Genomic DNA, 27334 nt, shown 5'->3' on the forward strand with positions numbered 1-27334 from the left:
TCCCTTCTTCCCTTCTAGGTTCTTTGGTCTAATAATTAAATTGACATAAGACAGATTAACAGGAGAAAAACACATTCTATGAGTATGGAAGCCCCATAAAAATATGAGACCCAAGAGTAAGTTGGGCAATTGAGGCTTACATGCCGTCCTAAATTAAGGAATGGGATAGAGGCCTGTGGCTTCAAAGACAAGGAGGCTAATTTGCAGCGTGATAAGAAGAGCAAATGTTTGGTGATTAAAAGTTTGCTCTACCATGACAATAGGTCTTTCAGATAAAGTAATTATCTCTGGTAATAGCTCTTTCTGGTATAGGCCTCCTATCTAAATTCTTTTAGGTAGTTAAGGGAGAGGTAAAAGTTTCTCCTAAGTCTGTTGGGTCTTGATTGTCTTTAGTTCTAAGTATTCCATGTGCCAGAATGGCATATTTTGGGGTGGCATATTCTGCTCCCCTTCATTACCATTGGAATAATGTTTCAGATCATCGTAGTTTTCATTTTCTTAATGTTTATTTATTCATTTCTGAGAGAGGGGCAGGCAGAGAATCCTAAGCAGGTTCCACACGGTCAGCGCAGAGCCTGATGCAGGGCTCGAACTCACGAACCGTGAGATTTTGACCCTAGCTAAGATCGAGTTGGACACTTAACCGACTGCGCCACCGAGGTGCCCATACTATTTGTTTTTCAAGTCCTTTTGTGTAGCTCAGGATTATTGGGCTGCTGAAATTAGTCTTTTTCCTCTGGTACTTAGCTTTGTGCTGTGCTTTAAAACTCAATGACTCTCTGTGCTTCCATTGTACAACTGAAAGATGAAAAACTTAAAAGGAATTGTAGGTGAAATATCATTATTTTATACATGTGTGTGAAATGTCTTTAAATATCATGTTCTTAAGCTTCCCAATTAGCTTACCAGATAAGAAACTGCTGCCCGGAAGAAATTAACAAAGATGGTAGAACTCTTAATGTAATTTCTTATGGAAGTATTGACAGCAGTAAATAGACACACAGTACAGAGCCCACGTGAATGATACTTTGTTTTTAATAAGACTTCCGGTTAGTCCCTTAATGTAACCTAGCGTATCAGTTGATAGAGTTACTTCATGTAGTATTCTTTTGTACATGTAGTGAGTTTAGCTCTTTAGTGTTAGTCTTAGTCTCTTAATTCTGAGGTTAGCCTGATTTACTTGATGATTTGCATTATGTAATTAAGCATTATATGCACCCAAGATTAGCTGTCCGGACTGAAGACTGAAAGAGCTGATATTGCAAGTTATGTTTGATTTTAGACAGATGGTTATGTCATTTGGAATAAGTGTTCTGTGACTTGTTTAATCTTGTGATAAAATGGAGAGTTTTTCTTTAACTTACAGAAAAAACCGTGAAGGTTTGCTTTTTCTGCTACTATGGATATAAGTTGAAATTGTATTTTCAGTACTTTAACTTTCACCCATTAGGCATTATTCAGACTATGAACGGTGCCCTGAACTTCTGGCTAAGATCATATGGAGGACAGGCAGGATACTTAAAATCTGTCTTAGTTCTTGAATGTTACCTTACCTTTGCAAAAAAGGTAATATTATACTTAGGAGTCAAAAAGGTATAACTAACCACAGTTAAAGACCAAAGTAAAGCCAGAGTTTCTATTATATTAAAGCTCATGCATCTCCGTGGTTGAATTAAACCAGACAACCCTTTATATCCGCCCAAGTGAGAATTCTGATTGGGTTGTGTTGATATGTCCACTTGATAGTAAAGATATCTTTTGATAAATCTGTACTTTTTCTATGGGTAAGTGGAAAGTATTACTTTGAAGTGATTAACATTTAAATTAGGTCCTTGTTTGCCTTAACATATTGTAAAGCAAAGCCAGATGTATTTTTCTTATAAACGGCAGGATGTTTACATCTAAAGTGCATATATTTCAAATTTCATTTCTAAGTCATCATTTCCTTTTCCCTTGAAAATAGTTCTTAACAAAAAAGTCCCATCATAATTTGGTCACAGTTGGCCTTACATTTTACATTAGTGTTATAAGTCACCTCTGATTTACTTTACCTGGTAGACCCAAGTTAATGCATTTTCCTTTTCATTCGTTTCCCTTTTACTTACTGGAACTGTGTGGTTATTGAAGAATTTAGTAGTTAAGTGTGTTTGGCTCACCGTAGTTTCAATATTCTTTTTTATTTCTTTATTTTTTAATCCAGAAAAAGTTCCTGACTCTCTAGAAAATGAGCTGAAATCTAGATGGGAAAACCTTTTGGGTCCAGATTATGAAGTAATGGTATGTTAAAATGTTGCAATAAAGAACACTCATATCTCATTTCATGTTAAGCTCCTGACACTGCAGTTTAAAGAGATGGGAGAGCCCAAGAATAGCCAGCTTGCCTTTGTTTTTTTACCTCCTGCCTTTCTTCCCTAGCAGATCAATTGATCTTTTCCCCCCTCTTTTAGCATTTTAAGCTATAAGAACAATTAAGGACTGCACGCAAGTTTCAGTTACAATTAGCAGACACTCAGCTCATGTTGCAAACATTTAAGTCAACAGTAGGCAGAAGAATCTTAGAAAGCTTGCCTTTAAATTTATAACCTATATCAGCTGCTTAAAATTGCTGGCATTTTTATGATTGCTTTTATGATCTGTTTGTTTTATTGTACACTGAAAGGGCTGTGGATATTAGTCCTATGTTTCACAAAGAATCTTACAGTTTTATGAGAAAAATGAAAGAATGATTATCAAATGGATTAGGGAGAACAGGAAGTAATTTAGGTTAGGCAGAAGTTTATAGTGCCAGTGGTCCATTAGACTTTCTTTCACCTGTTATTAGATTCATTGAGTAAGGGATTGATTACATTCCCCCCTATGAATCCACATGAAAGCAGAAAGCTGTGCTTAGAAAAGCCTCTACAGTGTTCACTAAATGCATTAGTAATAAAATATTCTATTAAATTTCTATTGTCATTCATGTTTTCTTACATATGTTTATCATTAGCACTCGTTGGCTGGTTGGAGAATTTTTTTCTCTTCTTGGTTCAGAACATACAACCACTATCTAGTGTCAGAAAATTTCTAATGTTTTTAAGATGAATTAAAACATTCAGTGCTCTATTCTTGCTAATTTTGTACTTGCATGTTGGTTGTTATGAACGCCTGCTTCTTCATAGATTTCAAATGCTGTTTTGTCATTAGGCTATCTATCACCTTAGCCAGTAACCTTTTCTACTATTCTTAGAGGTTTGATATTCAAATAATTTGGTGTCTGAGTATTTATGAATGGCCAGTTTTGTCATGGGCTCTTTTTTGTTAAAATTTTACTTTGCCCTTATAACTGTATTTCCAAATTTCATTTATCATACAGTGAGGTCATAACAGATTAGGTAGAGAGGGGAGACATACTTTGAGACTGGGAATTTAAAGTGACAGCTTATTCATTAAGGATTCTTGCTGTTTTGAGGGATGAGAAGAAGAAAGGAGAAACCAGGCAAGATGAAAAATGCATGCACATATGCATGTACTCCAGTGTTCCTTACTTCATTTTTCTTCTAGAATCTACTTCTGTGAAGTGCAGTACTTCTAGAAGCTTTAAGTTGGATCATTGTTTAACTTACTCCTCCCTCCAGATGTACCATATTTTATTAACAACTCACAGATGCAAATCATCAGTAAAGTATTTTGCTTGCTGGCAATTTACTTCTGTGGATTTCCACCACTGGAGCTTAGAACAATAGTTTTAGGCCAGGGTTGAAAGCTTTAAGTATTCCATGAGCCTCTCACCAGGCCAGGTCTTTCTGTTTGTGTCCTTGCCAGCCAAGTTTCCTAGGGAAATGGTAGAGCTTTTCTGTAGAAAGTCAGATGCTTCAATTTTTCCAAACACATCTTACTTTACTGACCTTGCAATCTTTGTTTTAAGGCCTGGATTTAAAAACAAAAATGACGATAACTCTTGGCTTTGCGAAAAGAGTAAAATTTTTATGGACTCCTTCTAACAGAACATTATATTAAAATTTTAGGGGGCATGGCTTTTTAAAAATAGTGTATGTTTTTGCCCATCCCCTTCTGGGTCAACTGCTGAGTAATTTGGTGGGGGTGGGGGGGGTGGGGGAGGGGGAAGGATTGCTGTAGAAAACAGTAACAGGAAATATTCGCTGAAATTCTACATTATGTGTTATACTTACGGATTTCAGAAATATCAAAAAAAGATGAGAATGTAGATCCGTTGGTGTTATCAATATATAGGGTTTATAGATTATTTTCAGAAAACCTAAGAAGAAATAAAGTTATGCTTTTACAGATACTGGATTTTTTTTTCTTGTAAATTTAGGTTGCAACTCTGGATACCCAGATTGCAGATGATGCTGAGTTACAAAAATATTCAAAGGTAAGCATTATTTTTTAAAAGGTTACCAGTTTTTTGTTGCTTGAAGAACTTTCTCTAAGTCCTTGTTGGAGAAACTATGTTTCCAGAATTTTAGTCTTAGATGATTTCTGGAAATGTGGTAGGTTCTCACTGTTCTGAAAGGTGATGGTTACATATGCCTGGGAAGGGCATGGCATGCCTGGGAAGGGCATGGCGTGCCTGTGCCTTTTTCAGAAGCCAAACCCAGGTTTAATTACTTTGCCCACTTTAAAGGTAGTGCACAGAGTAACATTGTGCAGAGTGTGTTAGCCTTTCAGATATTATTAGCAGACCTTTTAAAATGCTTGCCAAAAATCAGGACCACAAATACAGACTTTTTTTTTTTTTTTTAACGTTTATTTATTTTTGAGACAGAGAGAGACAGAGCATGAACAGGGGAGGGGCAGAGAGAGAGGGAGACACAGAATCTGAAACAGGCTCCAGACTCTGAGCAGTCAGCACAGAGCCTGACGCGGGGCTCGAACTCACGGACCGCGAGATCATGACCTGAGCCAAAGTCGGATGCTTAACCGACCGAGCCACCCAGGCACCCCAAATACAGACTTTAAAAAATCTTTCAGAGGTGCCCGGGTGGCTCAGTCAGTTGAGCGTCAGACTTCGGCTCAGGTCATGATCTCACGGCTCGTGGGTTCAAGCCCCAGGTTGGGCTCTGTGCTGATAGTAAGGAGCCTGGTTGAGATTCTCCGTTGTCTCTCTCTCTGCCCCTCACCCCCCTCTCAAAATAAATACATAAACATAAAAAAATGTGTAAATGCCATCTTTTTCTCTATTTCTTGAACATATTAATTACAGCTTATAAGGACTTTAAACAGTTAATTCTAATATCTAGATCAACTTTGGATGTGTTTCTATTGTTTGATCTTTTCTCTTATTGTAGTTACTTGTTTGTCTCTCACATCATACCATAAGGTAATTGCCCAACATTATGTAGGACAGCTACAAAAGTCTTCAGATGATGTTATCGTTGTCCAGGGGGATTCATTCTTTTCTCTGATAAGTATAGTGTGTGTTGGGGGTGGGTGTGGGGAGTGGATGATCTCCGAGATGTGGCAGAGGTATGGTTCTGGTAAGGTTCAGACTCTGTCTGGTTTGCCTTTGCTCCTAAGACCTAGCCTTCCAGGTATTTCACACAAGTCTGGAATGTTTTTTACCTGTCCCCTCTTCTTGGTGGGACCTGAACTCCAGTTCTATCTCCTCAGTACTTCAGGGCTGCTAAAATCTTGGCTTTTCAGAGGTTTTCTTTTTTCCTTTCCTTTTCCTTTCCTTTTCCTTTTCTTTTCTTTTCTTTTCTTTTCTTTTCTTTTCTTTTCTTTTCTTTCCTTTTCCTTTTCCTTTTCCTTTTCCTTTTCCTTTTCCTTCCCTTTCCCTTTCCCTTTCCTTTTCCTTTTCCTTTTCCTTTTCCTTTTCCTTTTCCTTTTCCTTTTCCTTTTCCTTTTTCCTTTCCCTTCCCTTCCCTTCCCTTCCCTTCCCTTCCCTTCCCTTCCCTTCCCTTTCTTTCCCTTTCCCTTTCCCTTTCCCTTTCCCTTTCCCTTTCCCTTTCCCTTTCCCTTTCCCTTTCCCTTTCCCTTTCCCTTTCCCTTTCCCTTTCCTTTTCCTTTTCCTTTTCCTTTTCCTTTTCCTTTTCCTTTTCCTTTTCCTTTTCCTTTTCCTTGACAGTGCAAGTGGGCAGAGGGCAGAGAGAGTGGGAGAGAGAACGTAGAGCTGAAAGTGGGGCTCGAGCTTACCTGAAGAGGGGTTCAAATTCACGAACCGTGAGATCATGACGTGACCCAAAGTCAGATGCTTAACCAACTCTGCCACCCCAGGTGCCCCTTCAGAGGTTTTCTGATTGGCTTTTAGCCTTCTTGCTCATATTGCTTTCGAACTCAAGAGACCTCCTTGGAGGAAACCTGCCTTAGCTCAGGCTCAGTTCCTCATGCAGCTAAGCTCTAGTTGTCTGCCCTCCCATGTTCAAAGCCATTAAGACCCTGTGTCATCATACTCTACGATAAGTTAAAAAAAAAAAAAAAGTATAATAACCACACTTCATGCACCTCTTACATCTTAAAAAAATGGCATTGTCTTTTTCCGGACGTATGTTCTGTCTCGCATTCATTCCCTAGTTCCTTTCACCAGTCTTACTAATTTCATTTTCTTTCCTGATTAACTTCTATACAATATATATATTTGTACTCAGTAATTCTTGTATAAAGACACAGAAAGGCTTTGAGTTGAATAGACTTTCAGAACTAACTCCTAGAAATTCACCAGTGCATTCAGCTGTACATTCATTCATTCATTATTCATTCATCAAATATTTATTAGTATCTACTTTGTGTCATGTCCTCTGCTGGGTGCTGGCGTTTCAGAAGAGAATGGAGGAAGAAAAAAAAAAAAACACACAAAAAAACACCTGCCTGCAGAAGTTCTGTTTTTTATAAAGATTTATTTTATTTTTAGAGAGTGTGCGTGAGCAAGTGTGCACAAGCAGGGGAGAGGGGAAGGGGGAGACAGAGAGAGAGAATGAATGAATGAATGAATATTAAGCAAGTTCCACACTCAGTACTGAGCTCAATGCAGGGCTTGATCCCACGTTCCCAGAATCATGACCTGAGCCCAAATCAAGAATCAGACACACAACTGACTGAGCTATCCAGGCGCCCCTAGAACTTATATTTTCATAAGGGGAGATAGGAAATAAGTAAGTTACACAGTATTGGTGATATGTGTCATGCAGAATATTGAGGCAGTGGAGATGAATGAGGAATTCAGGACAGAGGGTAGGTTTGCACGTTTAGGTAGGTTGACCAGGGAAGGCCTCATTAAGAAGGTGACATTGGAAGGAAGCATTTTAGGAGGTGGAATAAGCAGCCTAATTTTTCTTCTGTAGAATATGAACAATAATATCTTTGTTGGAAGGTTAAGTATAAATATACATAACGTATGCCTTAATATAGCTCAGTGCTAACACATAAGAATTGTTCAGTAAATGGTGATTTTGTTTCCCAGGTGTGTGCTTCATTTTTAGTTTCGAACTTTTTTTTTTTTTACAAGAAAGCTATTTTAAAACATTTAATCATTTAATTGAACTTTTGTTGTGCCAAAGTATTTAATTCCTTAAAATTTTTTATCCTGGGAGAGTAATGCATAATTGCACTGTTCTCTTTTCATGTTTAGTTGTTACCTGTGTATGTTTACATATTTGTGGTATGTCCATCCTTTTATGTAACGTATGTGTGAAGGAGAAGGGACGTGTACTTTTCCCACATCACATTCTCACACATCTCTACTTTTTTTCTATAATTTCTTGATGAAATTAATCAAGATGCCCACAGATTATTTCTGTATGTTGATGAAATTATGGTTTTTAAAAATCCTCTTGGGGCGCCTGGGTGGCTCAGTCGGTTAAGCGTCTGACTTCAGCTCAGGTCACCATCTCGTGGTCCGTGAGTTCAAGCCCTGCGTCGGGCTCTGTGCTGACTGCCTGGAGCCTGTTTCAGATTCTGTGTCTCCCTCTTTCTCTGCCCCTCCCCCGTTCATGCTCTGTCTCTCTCTATCTCAAAAATAAATAAACGTTAAAAAAAATTAAAAAAAAATCCTCTTGTAATTAGGAGTTTAGTTGTTGGCTCAGTGTCTTGTTTCCCCTGTAATATGTAAGGAGACTATCCTAGCGATGCGTCACAGAGGAGGACACTCGAGTTTGCATAGGTGCAGTGTCCCACCTCAAATTACGCAGCTAGATAGCAGGTGCTTAGAGCACCTTCATTCATCTCTGAAATATTTGCTGAGTTCCTACTCCGTGCCGGACACTGCTGCCAATGGTAGGCAGCAAAATGGAAAAGGCTTTTGCTCTCATAGAGCTTAGACTCTGGCTTTGGGTAAGGGCATGATAATAAACAAGTGAAAGGTAGCTTGATCAAATAGTTGTAGATTGTAAATAGTGATGCAAAGGAGTAAACAGAATGGTGACCTCACAGCTGGGGAGGAGGGAGCATTTTGGAGAAAGCCAGAGAAAGCCTTTCTGAGCCTGGGCCTGAAGGATAAGGGCATGTGGGGCTGGGAACCTGGTGACTGGCAGGTGTAAAAGTCCTTTGGGAGGATAGGGCCAGCTTGTGGGAGAATGGAAGTTGTTAGGGTCAAACTGAGTGAAGATTAGAATTAAAAAAAAAAAAATTTATCTTAATGTTTATTTACATGAGAGAGTGAGAGAGGGACAGACAATCCCAAGTGGGCTCCGTGCTGTCAGTACCGAGCCCGATGTGGGGTTCGAACCCATGAACCATGAGCTCATGACCTGAGCCAAAGTCAGACACTCAACCGAATGAGCCACCCAGGCGCCCCGAAGACTAGAATGTTAAATGAGGATGGTGGGGGAGACCAGGTGCTACAGGGCTTCTAGATCCATGGTGCTAAGCCTGGGCTTCAGTTGTGGTGCCAGGTAACACCAGTGGAAAGATTAAGTGGTTCAATGTGGAGATCTGCGGTCAAGGCTGTAGGTTTTTCTTCCATCTCCTCAGGTTTCTATTTAGGGAATCCATGTTTCATGGACATGGCTGGTGTTCCTAAGGGTCTGGCTGTCTTCAGGTTGTCACTCCAGTTTGCTTCTCCATTGCCACCACTCTTGAAGGGATGACGATTCTGGAAGCATCTTCACGAATTACTTACTGGCCAGTGTAACAGATAAGCTTTTCTTATGAGGTGGATGGAGTTGTGGGGAAAGAGGGAGGTGAAAGCAATTTACACTGGCTTGAGCATTAGCTGCACTGCTTCTAGGAAGCCGTTAATCATGACATGAGAACGGTTTTCCCGCATCTGGGGAGACTGTACTTTTAGGGATGGCTTTCTTGGCAACTGTTTACTATTAAGATGATCACAGCATTGTGAGGGAGAAGCATTTAGCTCATGCTGGTGACCTTTCCGCTGGCCATCAGTTGTAATTTGGAGTGAGCATTAGTAATATCCCTGGTGTGGGAAACAAACATAACAGGTCCTGTTGTCTGGTTTTGACAAGACAGGCTGGCAGATTTCACTTTATTTCCCTCCTGAATTATATTCTCTGAACCAAAGGACATTAACACATGAGTTTCCCCCTCACTCTATATAAGCAAATCTAATTTTTAAGGCAGTGGGATGCCCCACTCCCCCACCCACCCCCACTCCGGGAGTCGCAGTGGGTATTAACACTCGATTACCAGGATCAGTTCTTTGCTTTATTATTTATTTAATTTTTTAATTTCTTTATTTTCATTTTTTTTTTTAAGATAGTGTATGTGGGTGAGCAGGGGGAGGGGCAGAGGGAGAGAGAGAGAATCTCAAGCAGGCTTCATGCTCAACATGGAGCCCCAGTGCAAGGCTCAATCTCATGACCCTTGGATCATAACCTGAGCCGAAATCAAGAGTCAGATGCTTAGTTGACCTAGCCACCCAGGGACTCTCAGTTTCTTTGCTTTAAACACGTTTTCTCCTGGGGCGCCTGGGTGACTCAGTCGGTGAAGCATCCCCCTCTTGATTTCTGCTCAAATCATGATCTCATGGTTCATGAGACCGAGCCCTGTGTTGGGCTCTGTGCTGACAGCACAGAGCCTGCTTGAGATTCTCTCTCCCCGTCTCTCTGCTCCTGTGCCATGCACTCTCTCTTTCTCTTTCTAAAAATAAACATTTGAAAAAAGTATTTTTTCTCCTTTATTTCTCACAGACACCCTATTGGTCAGCAAGTGTTTTCTTCTTTCCAATTTTAATATGTGGAAACTGAGTGTCAGGCAGGTAGAGTGACTTGTCCAAGATCACATGCAGCTAGTAAGTGGCAAAGTTAGGTAACAAATCAAGGGTTACGTGGCTTCTACACCTGTGCTATTTTTTCTTTTGAATAAATAATATATGGATATGACCTAAAATTAAAGGGCACCCGGGTGGCTCAGTGGATTGAGCGTCCAACTTCAGCTCAGGTCATGATCTCATGGGTGGTGAGTTTGAGCCCCACGTCAGGCTTGTTGCTGTCAGCACCCAGCCTACTACAGATTCTCTGTCTCTCTCTCTCTCTCTCTCTCTCTCTCTCAAAAACAAATAAAACATTAAAAAAAAAAAAAAAGACCAAAAGTTAAAAAGTTACATAAGTATATACTGCAAAAAGTAAGCTTCTCTCCCATCCCAGTCCCCTTCTTCTCCTCTGCAGACACAACTACTGTGTCAGGTTCTCAAGTGTGTGATTTTATACCTCGCTGGTCTCTTTTTTGAGTGGAGAGCATACGGCACAGAATCCAGTGCTATAGTAACTGTGGTCCTCTGCTAGGGTAGTGGCCTATCAGAAACAGGAGCTTTTTCAAAAGACACATGTCCTATTTTTTCCTCGTGACGAGTATTCTAATTTTGTCATTTGTGGTGAGGCCCTTAAAGGAAATTGTAATCCCTTCCTTTCCTCCATTGAGAATTACTGTGCAGGTATTGCTAAAAAGTCTTTTCATTCGTTCAAGGAAGGGGACGGTACTTCCTCAGTATAGGTAAAGGAGGTTTATTGGGAGGATGGCATTTGAGTATATTCTGAAGAATGGATGTGGAGAAATAACTGGAGATTCCAGGTGGAGGAAATACCAACAACAAAGGTAGAACAAGAGTCATAAGTGCAAAGTGTTTTTTGTTTTTTTTTTTTAACATTTATTTATTTTTGAGACAGAGAGAGACAGAGCATGAACGGGGGAGGGGCAGAGAGAGAGGGAGACACAGAATCGGAAGCAGGCTCCAGGCTCTGAGCCATCAGCCCAGAGCCTGACGCGGGGCTCGAACTCACGGACCGTGAGATCGTGACCTGGCTAAAGTCGGACGCTTAACCGACTGAGCCACCCAGGCACCCCAAGTGCAAAGTGTTAAATCACGTGTCAAAAGCTCAACTACCATGTGAGCTAGGCAGGTAACATCAATGATATTTAAAACAATGAGTGCCAATTGATTCTTGAGCTTGGTGTTAGGCGACTTGAAAAGAACCTTCACTGCATTTCTGTACAAAAGAGTATATAGTGTATATTTTTTGAATATTTAGAATTAAAATTTTAGATGGGTGAGAAACTTTAATGCTGTGTTCCACTGTTAGTTGAAAAGTTGCAGCTTCATTTTTGGTATGTTTGTTTTTATTTATGGTAAATTTAGTAATTGTTTCCCTTTTATTTTTTTAATCTTTAAAGTTTTTTTGTTTAGTTTTGTTTTTTTTTTTAGTTTATTTATTTATTTTTGAGAGAGAGCACAAGCTTGGGAGGCACAGAGAGAGGAGGAGACAGAGAATCCCAAGCAGGCTCAGCGCTGTCAGTGCAGGGCCCCAAGCAGGGCTCATACCAATGAACCTTGAGATCATGGCCTGAGCCATGCTTAACCACTTTAGAGTTGATACTTAACCAACTGAGCCACCCAGGTGCCCCTCCTTCTAACTTTTGAACATAAATGGCATTTAACATCTTCAGAGAGAGAGTGTGTGTGTGTGTGTGTGTGTGTGTGTGAGAGAGAGAGAGACAGGCAGAGAGACAGACAAGGACCAATCCTGGGGTTCTTTCTGTCCTGTTCTATTTTGAGTTCAGCTTTTTGGGAAGCATCCTCCCCCATCATATTGACATATCTATTCCTCTCCAGAAGGGTTTTTTCCCTTGAAGCAACATCATTTATATTCCCACTTGAGCATTCTGATGTCTTGTTTTCGGGTCCTAAAAGTAGAGCTTTTAACAAATGAATAACCTATGGTTTGCTTCGTGACAGGTCTCTCCACTCACAGGTTGAAGGGCTCTAGCTTGCTTGGTCTCACTTGATTTTCATCATCCTAGCACTGACAGTAAATCACACAATGGTCATACTTTTCCTTGGATATATTTCTTTGTATCCTTTACTTGTCATATCAGGATCATGAAAATCCCGCTGCTCATTAACTTTGTCAATTTAAATAGAACCCCCCTCGCAAAGCGCATTGAATAAGCATCAATAAAGCATAACATGTGATGTGCGTGAAGGCATCAATCATCTCTCTGTTGCACCCACTTCTGTCATTTTCGCACTTTCTGCTCTCTAAGAACTCAGAATACCAAAGGGGTGGACAACTGAAAGAGACAGATGAAACGGTTGATTTGTTTAGTTGCTAAATGCAGCTGGGACAGGTAATTAAACAGTCCTGCTCCCGCAGAGAAGCCTGCAGCAATGTAACATGAAGTCTCAAAAACCCAGCTGTACTCAGATTTAGATTCAGAACTAATATTAGGTAGGCCTCTTTTAGATTGACAGATTTCATAAACATCGTTTCTGGTTTATTTGTTCAGCGTGATTGAAGATGGAGCATGTGTGTTTTGCTCATGGTTTAAGTTTCTAGGGAGCATGTACTGTTTATAGACATCTGGGAGAGTAGCTTAGAAGGGCACAGCCCTGTATCTGGAAGGTGAGGGATTCCATGGGCGACCCTCTGTTGTTCCTCTATGCTCCAGTCTATTCCTGACTTGAACTGTTTCATGGATTTGGGGAGTGGGGTCAGCCATGTGAATATATCAGGATTAGTAAGGGGGCAGGATGAGGAGATTGGATCAGTTTCTTCCTTAACCCTTTTATTTTTTATGGGCACATATTGTTATGTAAGTAACTGATCTGTGTGTACAGTAACGTCTTTGGGGCATTTCTATGCAGAAATTGCTATCACTGTCAGTTGCTTGAGTAAAAATTTAGCAATTATCTTTTTCATTGACCTTCTACAAGCAGTCCCCTGGCAGGCTTTTTGTAGGGCAGGTGCATTCTTACCCTTCAATTTTTACCGTAAATGTCCCTGACTTTGAAACCTACCCCGACCAACTTTCCAAACTGACCTCCACCAGTTGTGTGTGGTGTCTTGACTTTGAGTAGCTCCTTCATGGCACTTATCACAATTAGCAATTATTTGCTTTTCATTTTTTTGTTGGTGAATTGTTTTTTTGTTTGTATCTGCTTGCCATCTTGTTTATTGTGTTTCACAATGGATATTAGTGCCGGGGGCGGAGGTCAAGACTGTTTCTTTCATTCACCTAATGATTCCAACTCATAACTCACATCCTTGTACATAGTTTACATCCTATAAATATATGCTGGATATGATGTCCAGACTAGATTGTAGATTGTGGTATGCTGGTAAATGTCTAGCTCTCAAAACAAAAATCAAAAACCAGCCCAAATTTGTAGCATTTACCAGTATCCGTGGTGTTAATAATCCCACCATGGCAGATTTCAAGCTACCAAAATGACATCATGGACTGCTGAGCTCCGAAACAATTCACAATAGCACTTCAGTGTTTCCAATTTCTCTGTGGGAACAGGACTGTTTAACTACCTCACCCAGCTTTATTTTGCAGCTCAACATATCCACCATTTCATCTGTCTCTTTCAGTTGCTCACTCCTTTAGGATTTTCTAAGTTTTTTTTTTTTAACTTATTTTTTAATTTACATCCAAGTTAGTTAGCATGTAGTGCAATAATGATTTCCGGAGTAGAATCCAGTGATTCACCCCCTACATATAACACCCAGTGCTATCCCACAAGTGACTTCCTTAATGCCTCTTGCCTCTTTAATCCATCCCCCCACCCACAACTCCTCCAGCAACCCTCAGTTTATTCTCTGTATTTAAGAGTCTCTTATGTTTTGTCCCCCTTCCTGTTTTTATATTATTTTTGCTTCCCTTCCCTTATGTTCCTCTGTTCTAAGTTTTTAGACAGAGAGTATTTCCACTGTACATGTATAACAGAAGTCCCTTAAAGGAGGTAAAGTGTGGTAAAAATAATCAGGAAGTGATGGATTTTGAATACTTATTGCATTTGTCTTTAATATTATTTAATTGTAGTTGTATAGAATTTTCAATAGCTAGCTTACAAGATTCCTGAAAATTGAACAGTCTGTTCTTACAAGTAATCTTCGCATCGTAGAGACGACCTGTGGGTGGATCCGCTGACCACTCTCTGCGCTAGTGTTTGCCTTATAAACAAAGGGAGATGGTTGGTGGTTTCTTATTACAGACAGATTCGAGAGTTTTTATTAACTTTTTACTACTGAAAAAAAAAAAAACGCTGAAAAACCCACACATGCGTACACACACACATACACTAATAATAAGGAAATTATGTCTCCTTCCTTCTTCAAGGATGTGCATGACTTGGTGCAATGACTAGACAGGAGGATGAGGTGGCAGCAGTGAGAAATAAATCACAGAATGGGAACAAGAGTAAAAACAATGTTAACCCTTCATTTAAAGTGCTGGAACATCTTTTTTTTTTTTTTAATATTACAAGTAAAAATTTATTGACCCTGAGAAAGTACTTCTATTTTAATGTTGCTTCTCACTTATCACAGGAATTACTTCCCAAAAAGAGTGCTGGAACATCTTCATGCCAGAGATGGTGGTAGATCCTGAAGTGCTCGGTGGTCAAGAGCACTTAACTTTCAGAAAATTAGCCTAGGGCCGGAAGTCCCTCATGCCTGTTTTAAGTCCTTGAGGTCTTAGTCCTTAACACTGTCTGCCAGTTCACATTTGTCTGTGTGTATATGGTGGGAAGGAAATGAGCCCCAGATGGTGTCTGAAGAAAGGCCTGTAGATCTCTGGGGACTCAGAGCAGATGACTACGGGGAGGTGACAAACTCAGAGATAAGGGATTACAGACAATAGGATATATGAAGGAAGGAGCCATGTTATGGATGCATTGCCACATTCTGTAGGGTTTTCTCCTTAAATGTACAGTTAGAGGTGGGCTGGTACTTTTAGAGAAATAGACTATTGATATAAGAAATATAAACCATAATTAGTACCATGTAACCACATTCGAGTTTGCAGTCGCAATGAGAAATCATTAGCTCCATCTTTGAAAGTCAAGGGAGTGGATTTGTTAGTGCCTTTTTGACCTTTACAGCCAACAACACTGAGTCTCATCTCTTTACTTAGACATTGGCTAGAATTTCTTAACCTTTGACTCATCTGAGCCCATATGAATTCTTTTAAGCCAACGGCATCAATCCTAGGATGGAATAATGATTGCCTTCCTTATTACATAACTACTCTTCCCTAACTGGAAATTGTTCTCACTTAAGTTGGTGAAATGGGAAAGGAGTTCTTTTTTTTTTTTCTTTTCTTTTTTTGCTTTTGTTTGTGGAAAAGGAGTTCTTGAGTGAAGTGCCATTTTTCACAGATGAATTCAAAAACACATGAGCCCATGTTTAGTACCCGGTACTATTGTAGGGCCTGAGGTTATAGAGAGAACATACAGACTTTGCACTTAACCAGGGGGGAGCAATCAAGAAAATAGAAATTATAAACAGCGTAGGTTGTGAGCTGTGAGAGAGATGTGTACAAGTTGGTCTTAGACCCCACACAGAGGCACATTAACTTTGATATTAGGAAGAGCTTCCTGGAAGTGACACTTACACTGGAAGTGTGAGTGGAAATTAGGTAATAAAGAGGAACTAGAATGTTCTGGGAGATGGGAAGCCCTGCAGAAATGTGAAACACTGAATATATACTGGAAACTATAGAAGGTTTGGAATGCCTGTTGCTTCGAATTGAAGGCAGGACTTTGTCTGTCTCTCCATTTCTAGGGAATCTGAAAGGAAAAGAGTAAGAACAAGCAAACAAATGTTGCATATTTTATTAGTGATTAGTTTTTCCATTATTGCCCTCTACTGGGATCTTCGTGATCTGATTTAAGAGGTGGGGCTTTCATGCCAAAATAACACTTGACAGAGGGATTAACAGTTGGATATGCCCTTGTCATGTTTGATGTTACTGCTTGTGTTTTGCTACAGTTGCTGCCCATTCACACTCTGAGACTTGGCATGGAAGTGGATTCCTTTGATGGACACCATTATATATCTTCAATTGTTCCAGGTGGTCCTGTTGATACACTGAAACTTCTGCAGCCAGAGGATGAGCTTCTTGAGGTAAAATTTCTGAGAGATAAAAGACAGGGCAGGAATTTCTAAGTTGTAGGAAGATGTATTTTTACCAGAAATTCACTGAGTTTACATTACATCCAATGTAATGTGAGCTACTTAGGTTGAAAAATACTTGGGGACTATTGTTAACAATACTGTGTTGTATACTTGAAAAATCGCTATAAGAGTAGACCTTCATGTTCTCCCCACACAAACACAAAATGGTAACTATGTGAGGTGATGGATAAGTTAACTAACTTTATTGTGGTAATCAATTCGCAATATAGGTGTATGTGAAATCATCACATTGTACGCTTTCAACTCACACAGTGTTATGTGTCAATTATATCTCAATAAAACTGGAAAAAAAATGAAATAAAATGAAGGCAAAGAAAAATACAGCCTGTGTAATGACAGTTCATTTTCCCTGTCATTTGGAAGTCCTGAGATATTCTTTTGAGTGCTTATTTAAGTCATTGAGAAAAAAGGCTAATGGCCTGTTTTAGTTTTATAGCATAATTTCTTTGTTTTAGCAAATTTTTTTTAAAGATTTGAATCCCTACACCTTGTTTGCAGTATATGGTCCCGTTCATTTGCAAGTTTTATTGGTTATTTCTAATAAGAATTAAGCTAGCTGGATGACTTCAGGCTTATGTATTACTGAGTGGTATTTATATGGTCTCCTTGGGATTTGCTCACACAACATGGCAGCCTCAGTGGGCTCACTCTGGCTCCCCAGCCTGTCTTCATTTAGAGCAATTCTACAGCACTACTGCTTTGACAAGACTTTCTTGAGAGATTTTGTTAAATTGGACAGTTCTATAGGTAACACAAAAAAACCAAACAATATTGAATCCCCTAATTTTACAGACAAGAAAATAAGTCATTGATTATTTCCAACTTATATCCTTATAGCATGATGACTTTAGTTCATGTCTTCTAACTCCCATTTCACTTTTTTCAAATACATCACACTACTTCCTAAGCTCCAAAAAAAAGTTAGTGGAGGGCGGGGGATGTGGGGAATAGTCACACTTAGAGAAGGCTATGTAAAAGAGGGTTCTCCCAAGAGTTAGAAACCACAGGAAGCCCTCAGTTGAGCTTAATGGAATCAACCTTGTAGCCTTAGTCAAGATTAGACTCCCATGGGCCTTGATTTTAGAGATTTCTTTCTAAAGTTTATGTTTATGCAAAGTGAAATGACAAGGGTAGCAAGTAAGTTTGTTGTTCAATGCAACTGCATTTTTTAGCAGTGTCTGGCCACCTGGAGAAGAATGTTGGGAATTCTGGACTGACTTTTGAGGTCAGAGGGAAAGCTGCTATGACTGGTTGTTGTATTCTGTCATAAGCAAGGGAGGGCAAGATGTTGGAGTCCTGTTTTAAGATGTAGTAAGTTATGGGGTACCTGGAGGGCTCAGATGGTTAAGCATCTGACTTCCTCTCAGGTCATGATCTTGCAGTTTGTGAGCCGGAGCCCTGTGTCAGGTTCTCTGCTATCAGTACGGAGCCCACTTCAGATCCTCTGTCCCTCTGTTTCTCTGCCCCTCCCCTATTTGTGTGCGCTCTCTTTCCTTATCCCTCTCTCTTTCTCAAAATAAATAAAGTTAAAAAAAAAAAGATGTAGTAAATTGCTTATTTTTAGAAGTGCTCAAGTAATCATACTGAGATGCTTACTGCAGATTAATGCCCTTAGGTTTTACTTACATGACTCAGGGTTTTTCTTTGCTTATTGTTTTGGTTTTTGTTTTGGTACTGAGGTCATATCTTTCTCTTCTGATCGCCAGGGCATGTAGTATATCTTTATGGATACCACACATGATAATCTGGAGATTGGAGACCATTTCTTTTTAATTTTTTTTTTAATGTTTATTTATTTTTGGGAGCAAGAGAGTATAAGCCGGGGAAGGACAGAGGGAGAGAGAGAGGGAGACACAGCATCTGAAACAGGCTCCAGGCTCTGAGTTGTCAGCACAGAGCCTGATGCGGGGCTTAAACTCATGAACCATGAGATCATGACCTGAGCCGAAGTCGGACACTTAACTGACTGAGCCACCCAGGGTCCCCTGCAGACCATTTCTATAATATGAAGTGGGTTTTGTTTTTGTTTTTGTGTTGTTTTTATTTATTTATTTTTAAAGTTTTTATTTTATTTTTTTAATGTTTTATTTATTTTTGAGAGCATGAGCAGGTGAGGGACAGAGAGAGAGGGAGCCCCAGAATCCAAACGGGTTCCAGGCTCTGAGTTGGAAGCATAGAACCCAATGCGGGGCTCAAACTCACAGACCGTGAGATCATGACCTGAGCCGAAGTCGGATGCTTAACTGGCTGAGCCACACAAGGCACCCCTATGTTTTTTTTTAAATTTATTTTGAGAGAGATCGTGCCTGAGTGGGGGAGAGGCAGAGAGAGAGAGGATGAAAGAATCCCAAGCAGGCTCTGTCCTGTCAGTGCAGAGCCAGACATGGGGCTTGATCTCACAAATACCTGAGCCAAAACCGAGAGTCGGCTCCTTAACCAAGTGAGCCACCCAGGTGCCCCTATAATATGTAGTTTTTAGGTATGAGAAATGAGAGATTTTTGTTTGGAGAGAAGTGGAATTAGTAAAAATCAGTATGATGCTCTCTTTTTTTTGTGAGAAAGATACATACGTTGTACACCTGAAACTAATGTAATGTTGTATATCAACTACAACTTAAAAATTTTTAATTCCAGTGTAGTTAACATACAGTGTTTTGTCAATTACGATTTAAAAAAATATATAATAAATTACTTTTTCTCCAAGAAAAAAATATATATACATAACAGAATTTGCCATTGTAACCATTTTTAGTGTATGACATTAAGTATGATTCACTATTAGTATATGGTAGGTGATAAAGAAATATTGGCAAGTATGGAGCAAGTGTACATGATTCTGGCCATCAGCTGAGTCCTCTGAGCTTTAGCCAAGATTAGAATCCCATGGGCCTTTCCTCTTATAACAGAATGTGGTATAGTAAGGTAGTATACTTTCCTAAGTATAGTTTTCTGGTGAAGAAACTGGAAATAGGGAATGAAAGATAGGTTTGAAGTCAGAAGAGCTGTTCTGGTTTAGAATTTGCCACAGCTTCACCATGTGTCCTTTGACATGTCAACTTTTTTGAGAATTGTTTTTTCATCAATAGATGCCTACCTCACCATGGTTTTTGTAAGGATGTAATGGAATATTAACTTTTTTTTTTTAAACATACCGTGTTTTATTAGTTTCAGGTGCACAATATAGTGATTCAACAATTCATACATCACTCAGTGCTCAAGACAAATGCACTCCTTAATCCCCTTCACCTATTCAACCCGTCCCCCCCTCCCTCCCCTCTGGTAACCATCAGTTCTCTATATTTAAAAGTCTCTTTCTTGGGGCCCCTGGGTGGCTCAGTCAGTTGAGCATTCAGCTTCAGCTCAGATCATGATTTCACGGTCCATGAGTTCGAGCCCTGCATGGGGCTCTGTGCTGACAGCTCAGAGCCTGGAGCCTGCTTTGGATTCTGTGTCTCCCTCTCTGCCCCTCCCCTGCTTGTGCTCGCTCACTTGCTCTCTCTCAAAAATAAACATTAACAAAAATTTTTTTAAAGAGTCTGTTTCTTGATTTTTCTTTTTTTCCTCTTAGCTCTTTTGTTCCATAAATTCCATGTGAGTGAAATCATATGGTACTTGTCTTTCTCAGACTGACTTATTTTGCCTAGCATTATACTCTCTAGCTCTAACCATGTCATTGCCTAAGATTTCATTCTTTTTTATGGCTGAATAATATTCCACTGTATGTATACCACATCTTTATTCATCAGTCTATGGACACTTGGGCCGCTTCTATAATTTGGCTGTTGTAAATACTGCTGTAAACATGGGGGTAGATGTATCCCTTTGGATTAGTGTTTTTGTATTCTTTGGGTAAATATCCAGTAGTGCCATTGTTGGATTCTAGTGTATTTCTATTTTTAACTTTTTGAGGAACCTTCATACAGTTTTCCACAGTGGCTACGTTCATCCATGTAAACTTGAAAGCATAATCTCACGGTGAGATCTTGGCAGTATTATCACTGTGAAAAGGCATAAACAATCTCGATGGGATAAGATGAATGAGGATTGAATGAGGTAATGCAGTAGGACAATACTTGTAAAGTATTATATACTCTGCAAATGTGTATGTGTGTGTGTTTTCTAATCACAAAGTCTGAGTAATTGAGACTTAATGCCACTTAAGAGGGTCTCCACTTGGAGGGCCTAGAGAAATACTGTGAACTCTAAAATAAAAGTTGGCTTATTCTGAATAATCAAATATAGAAATTAAAAAAAAGCTGTCTAAAGTTAGCCAATAAACTCTTGAACTTTGTGTGTGTGTGTGTGTGTGTGTGTGTGTGTGTGTGTAATGTAGCATACTCCTTAGAGCTTAAAACCAGAAACACAAATGTGCTTTGGGGTTAGAACATTGTGCCAAGTCTCAGCCCAGAGCAGCTATTTACAGCAGCCATAAATCCTCTTAGATAGGAATTGGTAATGGGAAATGTGACCAATCCCTTTAGCAGTAGAAAGTAGTGAGGAGGACTACCAGGCACCTGCTGTAATAATTGGAGACAATTCAAATGAATAAATAATGAGCTAAATAAATATTTAAATGTACTCCAAGATAAAAACCTGAAAAGTGATTTTCTAATTTGTTGAAGTAATGTGAAACACAAACTAATACTTGCATGTGGGTAGAATTCCTGCTTTGGTTATATCGGCTTGCTTTATTTCCAGTACAGGGTACTACCCATTTGGGTGATTTTAGAACTTCCTGTGTTTGTGGCACCAGTTGGCACTGTGGACATGATATGACCTGTGAAGGTTGACTGTCAGTTCTTCCAAGGAAAAACCTTTATTAGCTGTTGAACTTGTTGTCCCCTGGCTCCCTTTCATCAGTCATAAAGTCTTGGGAGACGGTATTTACTTTCCTACTAGGACTAGCTCCCTGAAGCACATATGGGTCTCTTTACTAGGTGGTGATTTCTCTGTAAATAATTAGGAGGCAGAGAGATGGCGTCCAGCCTGATCGCTAAGTACTTGTATGTTGCAGGCCTGAGAGTAGTTCCCAGGGACGATTGACTTGGGGCTCGGGCAGCTGCTGATGAGATACTTCCAACGACTCACAGTGTCATATTGTCTGAGAATGACAGATTTTGTGCAAAGGTTTCTTCTCCCAGGAAGTCAGCCCCTCCAGTTATGTGGACATTAACACTGCACCTGTCAGAAATTAATGCCAGACCAGAGATATCTTTAAAACTAATAATGTTGCGGAACCCTCCCAGGAAGGTAGGAGTCCAGTCCAGATGTGAAAAGATGATTTGATGCCTGGATGTATTCATGCCTCAGCTTTGAGGGAGTAGCAGACAGGTCAGCTTTTGGTGGCATTTAGTCAGAACTGGGAGAGCTCCTGGAGCTTAGGTCATATATATATAAAGTTAGAATAGGTTTATCTTTCTAAATCATCTTTGGTGTAAAATATTGTGACTATGCACTAAAATAGGAAATTTAGGAAATTTTTTGGTGGTAAGCACTAAGCATTAGTAAGGAGTAGTTGGTTATCTTTTTGTTCTTTTAAACATATGGGACACACAGGGGCGCCTGGGTGACTCAGTCGGTAAAACATCAGACTTCGTCTCAGGTCGTGATCTCATGGTCTGTGAGTTTGAGCCCTGCATCGAGCTCTGTGTTAACAGCTCGGAGCCTGAAGCCTGCTTCAGATCCTGTGTTTCTCTGTCTCTGCCCCTCCCCCACTCGTGCTCTGTCTCTCTTTCCCTCTCTCAAAAATAAAGAAAAAAGAAAAAAAAGCAACTTAAACACATGGGACATACAAAAAGCAATTGGAAAACTGGCACACTTCCTGTACTTGATGGCTGTGTCAGAGCATGTAAGAATAGAATAGAGGCACACTTATACGTATTTCTTTTTGATCGACAGGGTTTTTCTAGGATTTTCTAGTTTATGGCATGTGAAAAAAAATTTTGACAGCTGAGTATTCTAGATTTTGTTACCTACACATTATAAGCTGAGCAGGTTTTAATTTTAGCCTTAAATTTAGTGTTAATATCTGTTAGTGGTATTTTTATGAAATGAAAAAGCACAAGGAGACCATCTTAGAAAGGTTATCGATGATGTTTAATGTTTAAAGAGAGATGTGTAGATGATAGAATTCAACATCGGAGTCTAGAAAAGAGAAACCATGGAGGTGTGAAAAATTAGGCACATCACTTGTAATCTTCACACGTTATACTTTGTTCACTGAAATTCAGTCAAGGTTTAGCTTTAATTTTTATGCATTTAGTTTTGTACACTTATGCATTAGTTTTTTATGTTTGGTTACTGCTAAAATAACGTGAATACATTTAAACCCTTTGTTTATAGGAAAAATAAAATAATACTGTTTTGATTCTGATGTAAGCATGGGACTTTGGTTTTTTCATTGGGGCCTACTCAGTTCTGACTTGTCCCTTGACTTTCTAGGTCAATGGTGTGCAGCTCTATGGGAAATCTCGCCGAGAAGCAGTCTCCTTTCTCAAAGAAGTGCCGCCTCCCTTTACCTTGGTTTGCTGTCGACGACTCTTTGATGATGAAGCCTCTGTAGATGAACCAAGGACCACTGAAGCCTCTCTTCCCAAGATAGAGGTACTAACTGAATATGGTTCCCATATGCGGTTCCCATAGGAATGCCTGTTCATCCAGGATGCCCTGGAGAGTGAATTTGGATAGGAAGGGAGGGGAGACACTTCTTCCCTCTTTTATATGACTAAAGTAGCACTCACAGGCAACAATGCATAGCTTTTCAAACTGTTACTTTTCATTTAACATCATAAAACCTTTTTTTCTTCCTTTTTTAATTTTTTTAACTTGAAATGGTGGAGATATTAACATGCATGCACTTTGATTTTAGAGAACTTTTTTTTTTTTTTTTAGTAATTTCCTGGGCTCATTACTTCTGGATCCCAGTTCAACTCAGTTCATCTTAAGTTTAAGATGGTGATGAGTGTTAAATATCTAATGGACTTCCCTTTTTCAGAGCCTTAAAAATATGAAGATCTATGACCGGTTTTGAAGTGAGTAAAAATTGCTATAAAAGCCTTCAGAAGGTCAGAGAAGAATATAACATTTTCTGTGCTCTTGGTACTCTTTTTTTTTTGTTTTGTTTTTTAATTTTTTTTTTATTTTAAAGAACATTGTGATTATGAAAACAGTTTTAAGCACATGCTTTGCCATTTTATGCCATTTGTAACCTCATCTTTCATGCCGCTTTCCCTACCCCTCCCCCCTTTCCAGACTCTTACAGATTATAATTCTATTAACACCAGTTTACGTACACAGAGCCTTTTACCTGCCTGTGGTCTGAATTTCAACATATATGGACTCTAACTGTGCCTCTGTCACTTAATGATTGTGAATCTTGGAGCAGATAACTTCCTTTGAATATTCATCTTCTTTTGAAAATTGGGGATCCTTATAGTACTTACCACCCTCATCAGTTTGTGTGAGAAGGAAATGAAATACTATGTGCACAGTTCTTTAGTGCAATGCCTTCCACGTGGAAAGTGCTCAGGAAAAGTTAACTATAGCTCTTGACTCTTCCAGTCCACCCATCTTTGTTTACTAATTTCCTAAAGTATGTAAGAGGCTAGCACTGTCGTAGGTCACAAAGTCTTTCATGCGACATGACAACCCCGCTCCCGCTTAAGCCATATCTTAGAATTAATTTGTGTCTCATAGTGTTTTTATTCTGTACTGGGTGTACAAGAATTGTCCCACCCATTATTGATTATTGATTGACAATCTTTTTTTTTTAATGTTTATCTTTGGTAAAACCTATTTCAAAGAAGAGACTCGACTCACTTTTGTGATTCTTACTATCGTACTAAAATTCAGTGTGGATGAGGGCTTACCTCTAAAGGTTGATAAAAATGCCTTTAATCAAATCTTACAGGGTGTGTAAATCACCAACCCAGCTTGCTGACTCTGTGCTCCCATCTGTCATCCTTTACCACAATGGGTAAACAACAGCTTTGAATTATTCTAAATGTCAACCTTGCTGCCCATTAGTTGATTGCTTTCTATTCTGTAAATACAGAGTTAGGCAGAATTGATTCTATCAGAGTGATATATCTCAGGTTGGAGTATAATATCCTACATACCTTAGATGCCTTGAAATTTCTGTAAGCTTAGGTTTTATAAGTGTATGCGGTTTCTTAAAATCCTGGCTTTCTTTTCCATCTGTCTTTGTTTTTTGTTTTTTGTTTTTTTTTTTTTCCATTTATCCCTATATCATCTTAGGTTCTTAAACCTTATCTGGTTAGACAACTTAGCCAAAATTCTAATGCTCATTAATCATTGAGGATATTAAATGCACAGCAAAACATCAATCACATCGTATTAGGTATTGGAACTTTACTTTTTTGGAAGGTATAATGTTTTCTTTTTAAATATCATTTCCTCACATCAGACTGATATATACAGAGGTTACTGATTCAGTGAATCCCCCTAATTTCAAGTTTTGTAATTCAAGAACCCAGAAATTGTTCCCATGTTTCGATTCAATCCACCATGAATTGAGTATTGACTTTCCATGTCCTGTGGGGACAGTTTGAGATCTGGACCAACCCTAACTTTAAAAATGTTTTTGTACTTGCTCTGGTGCCTTGCTCTTCCACATTAGAGGGGCCTCCTCCCTTTGATTTCATTAAATGGATTTTCTTATGCAAGTCACTCAAAATTACATTCATAGGAACGATGCACTTTGATTTTATTTACTAAGAGCACCCAAAGTTTTAAGAAGTCTACTTTGAAAAATTAGTCCATAGCTTTATTTAGAAAGTTTCAAGGGAAATGCAAAGATGGATGATTTGTTAATGTATTGAACAAATATTTATCAAGTGCCTAGTGCACGCCAGGCTGTATTGTGGGCTGAGCAGATAACCATCGGTAAACTCCATGGTAGCCCACACAGAATTTCCATTCTAGCCTGTCGTTTTGTTAGTTGCTACAAAGAAAAAGAAGATAATTTTTGAGCTTTAGGTAGAAGTTCAGAGTATTTTGAGCAAGATAGATCATATAAAAAATAATACCATGCTATAAATAGTATTGAAAACTGAAAGCAGCTTCTCTCCTTCTGTGTAGTTGACTCATTGACCCACTATGATTTAGCTTCCTAGAATTCCATATAGCAGTGACTCTTTTACCTAAAAGGAGGGAAGGAGTCTGGAATAGGGGGACTCAGGAGTGTGAAGTCAAGGAAAATAACCAAGGATCTCTGTATCGAATAGTTTTGCTGGCTTACGTCCTCCATCCAAGACCAGATCTTCTTTATTTCAACTCAGTGATTTTTTTTTAATCTGGTATTTAGACCTTCACAATTCACAAGGACTTGGGGTTTTTCCCACTTTGTTTTTCTAGTGAAGTTTTTCTTAACTTCCAGGAGCCAACAGAAGTGGTTTCCCTTTTGTCTTACACTAGTCTCTCTCTTTGTTGGCATCTTTCTGTCTCTCACTGTAATTGTGAATTCAGGTATTGCTACTTAAATATCTTATAAACTTTGACTTTGTATGATATTTACATTTTTTCTTAAATCACATATTTTTCCTTTTATGCTTCTAATGGGATGACAGACCTCATTGAAGTATAAGAGGTCAGTGTCAATATTTTGAATGAAACAGTTACTTACATTTAAAAAAAAATCCAACTGTATGAGCAGCCTGCATTTTTAAGTACTTGAATTTTCTTGAGGATCTTATCCTAGAGTGTGTGTACCCCAGCGCATGCCCCTTTTGAAAAGATTATAAACTATGCATGCCAAAGAGAATTCCCAGTTTGAGAAGAAGCTATGAGATTCCTGATATGTTAATTCTTTTCAGAATTGAAAGGACAATGTTTTGAAGCATTTATCTTCTTTGGTGTTTCAGGCTGACCACAGTGTAGATGTCCATACTGAAGATGATGATGATGGGGAATTAGCATTATGGTCTCCTGAAGTCAAGATAGTTGAACTTGTAAAAGATCATAAAGGCTTGGGATTCAGCATTTTGGATTACCAGGTATAAAAATCTGTATTGAGTTTCTGGAGGGATTTGTTTGTTTTAAAGGTATGTGAAAAAGTAATTATTTAAGGCACCCACTAGGGAAAACTGAATGATTTGATGTATAATGCTATCATCCAAAGACAGGTGTTAAAATTCCCATTGTTACCTTTGCAACTGGTAGCTTTCTTAGTGAATAAAATGATGGGTGATATAATAATTGAATAGTGAGGGAAGCAATAGTTTTATACCCATGGATGCTTTTAGAAACTGGAGCTTGAAAAAATTTTTTAAATTATTTATTTTGAGAGAGAGAGAGAGAGAATGTGAGCAGAGGAGGGGCAGGGAAAGAGGGAGAGAGAATCCCAAGCAGGCTCCTCTCTGTCAGTGTGGAGCCCGATGACGGGCTCAGCCTCACGACCGCAAAACCACAACCCGAGCTGATATCAAAAGTCCAATGCTCAACCAACTGAGCCACCTAGGTGACCCTTCAAGAATTTTTTTAGATGGAGGGATTGTTTTCCCCAGCTTAAAAAAATTTTTTTTTAAAAATATTATTTATTTTTGAAAGAGAGAACAGGGGAGGAGCAGAGAGAGAAGGAGACACAGACACAGAATCTGAATCAGGTTCTAGATTCTGGGCTGTCAGCATGGAGCCCAACACGAGGCTCGAACCCACAAACCGTGAGATCGTGACCTGAGCCAAAGTAGGACACTCAACTGACTGAGCCACCCAGCTGCCCCTTCCCCAGCTTTATTGAAATATGTTTCACATACCATAACATTCATGCATTTCAGGCATGACATTTGGTTGTTCTTAGTATATTCAGAGTTGTGCAACCATCACCACAGTCTTAATTTTAGAACACTTCATCACCGCAGAAAGAAACCCCATCCACATGATAGTCATTCATTCCTAATTCTCTCTTCTCTTTCCCCTTCACATGAAGGTTTTTATTGTTTTGC

At 39.2% G+C, this 27334-nt stretch overlaps 1 protein-coding gene across 1 annotated transcript in view; it reads left to right on the plus strand.

Annotated features, from left to right (window-relative positions):
• The window catches only part of PATJ (PATJ crumbs cell polarity complex component), a 363753-nt gene that overhangs the window by 53053 nt on the left and 283366 nt on the right, over positions 1 to 27334 (plus strand). The window contains exons 14-18 of the mRNA XM_042951928.1: positions 2201 to 2277; positions 4316 to 4372; positions 16167 to 16301; positions 22815 to 22976; positions 26255 to 26386. Of these exons, the coding sequence (XP_042807862.1) occupies positions 2201 to 2277; positions 4316 to 4372; positions 16167 to 16301; positions 22815 to 22976; positions 26255 to 26386 (563 nt within the window). The remainder of the gene's footprint in view (positions 1 to 2200; positions 2278 to 4315; positions 4373 to 16166; positions 16302 to 22814; positions 22977 to 26254; positions 26387 to 27334) is intronic.

Source organism: Panthera leo, chromosome C1 (genome assembly GCF_018350215.1).
Source record: "Panthera leo isolate Ple1 chromosome C1, P.leo_Ple1_pat1.1, whole genome shotgun sequence".
NCBI lineage: Eukaryota > Metazoa > Chordata > Mammalia > Carnivora > Felidae > Panthera > Panthera leo.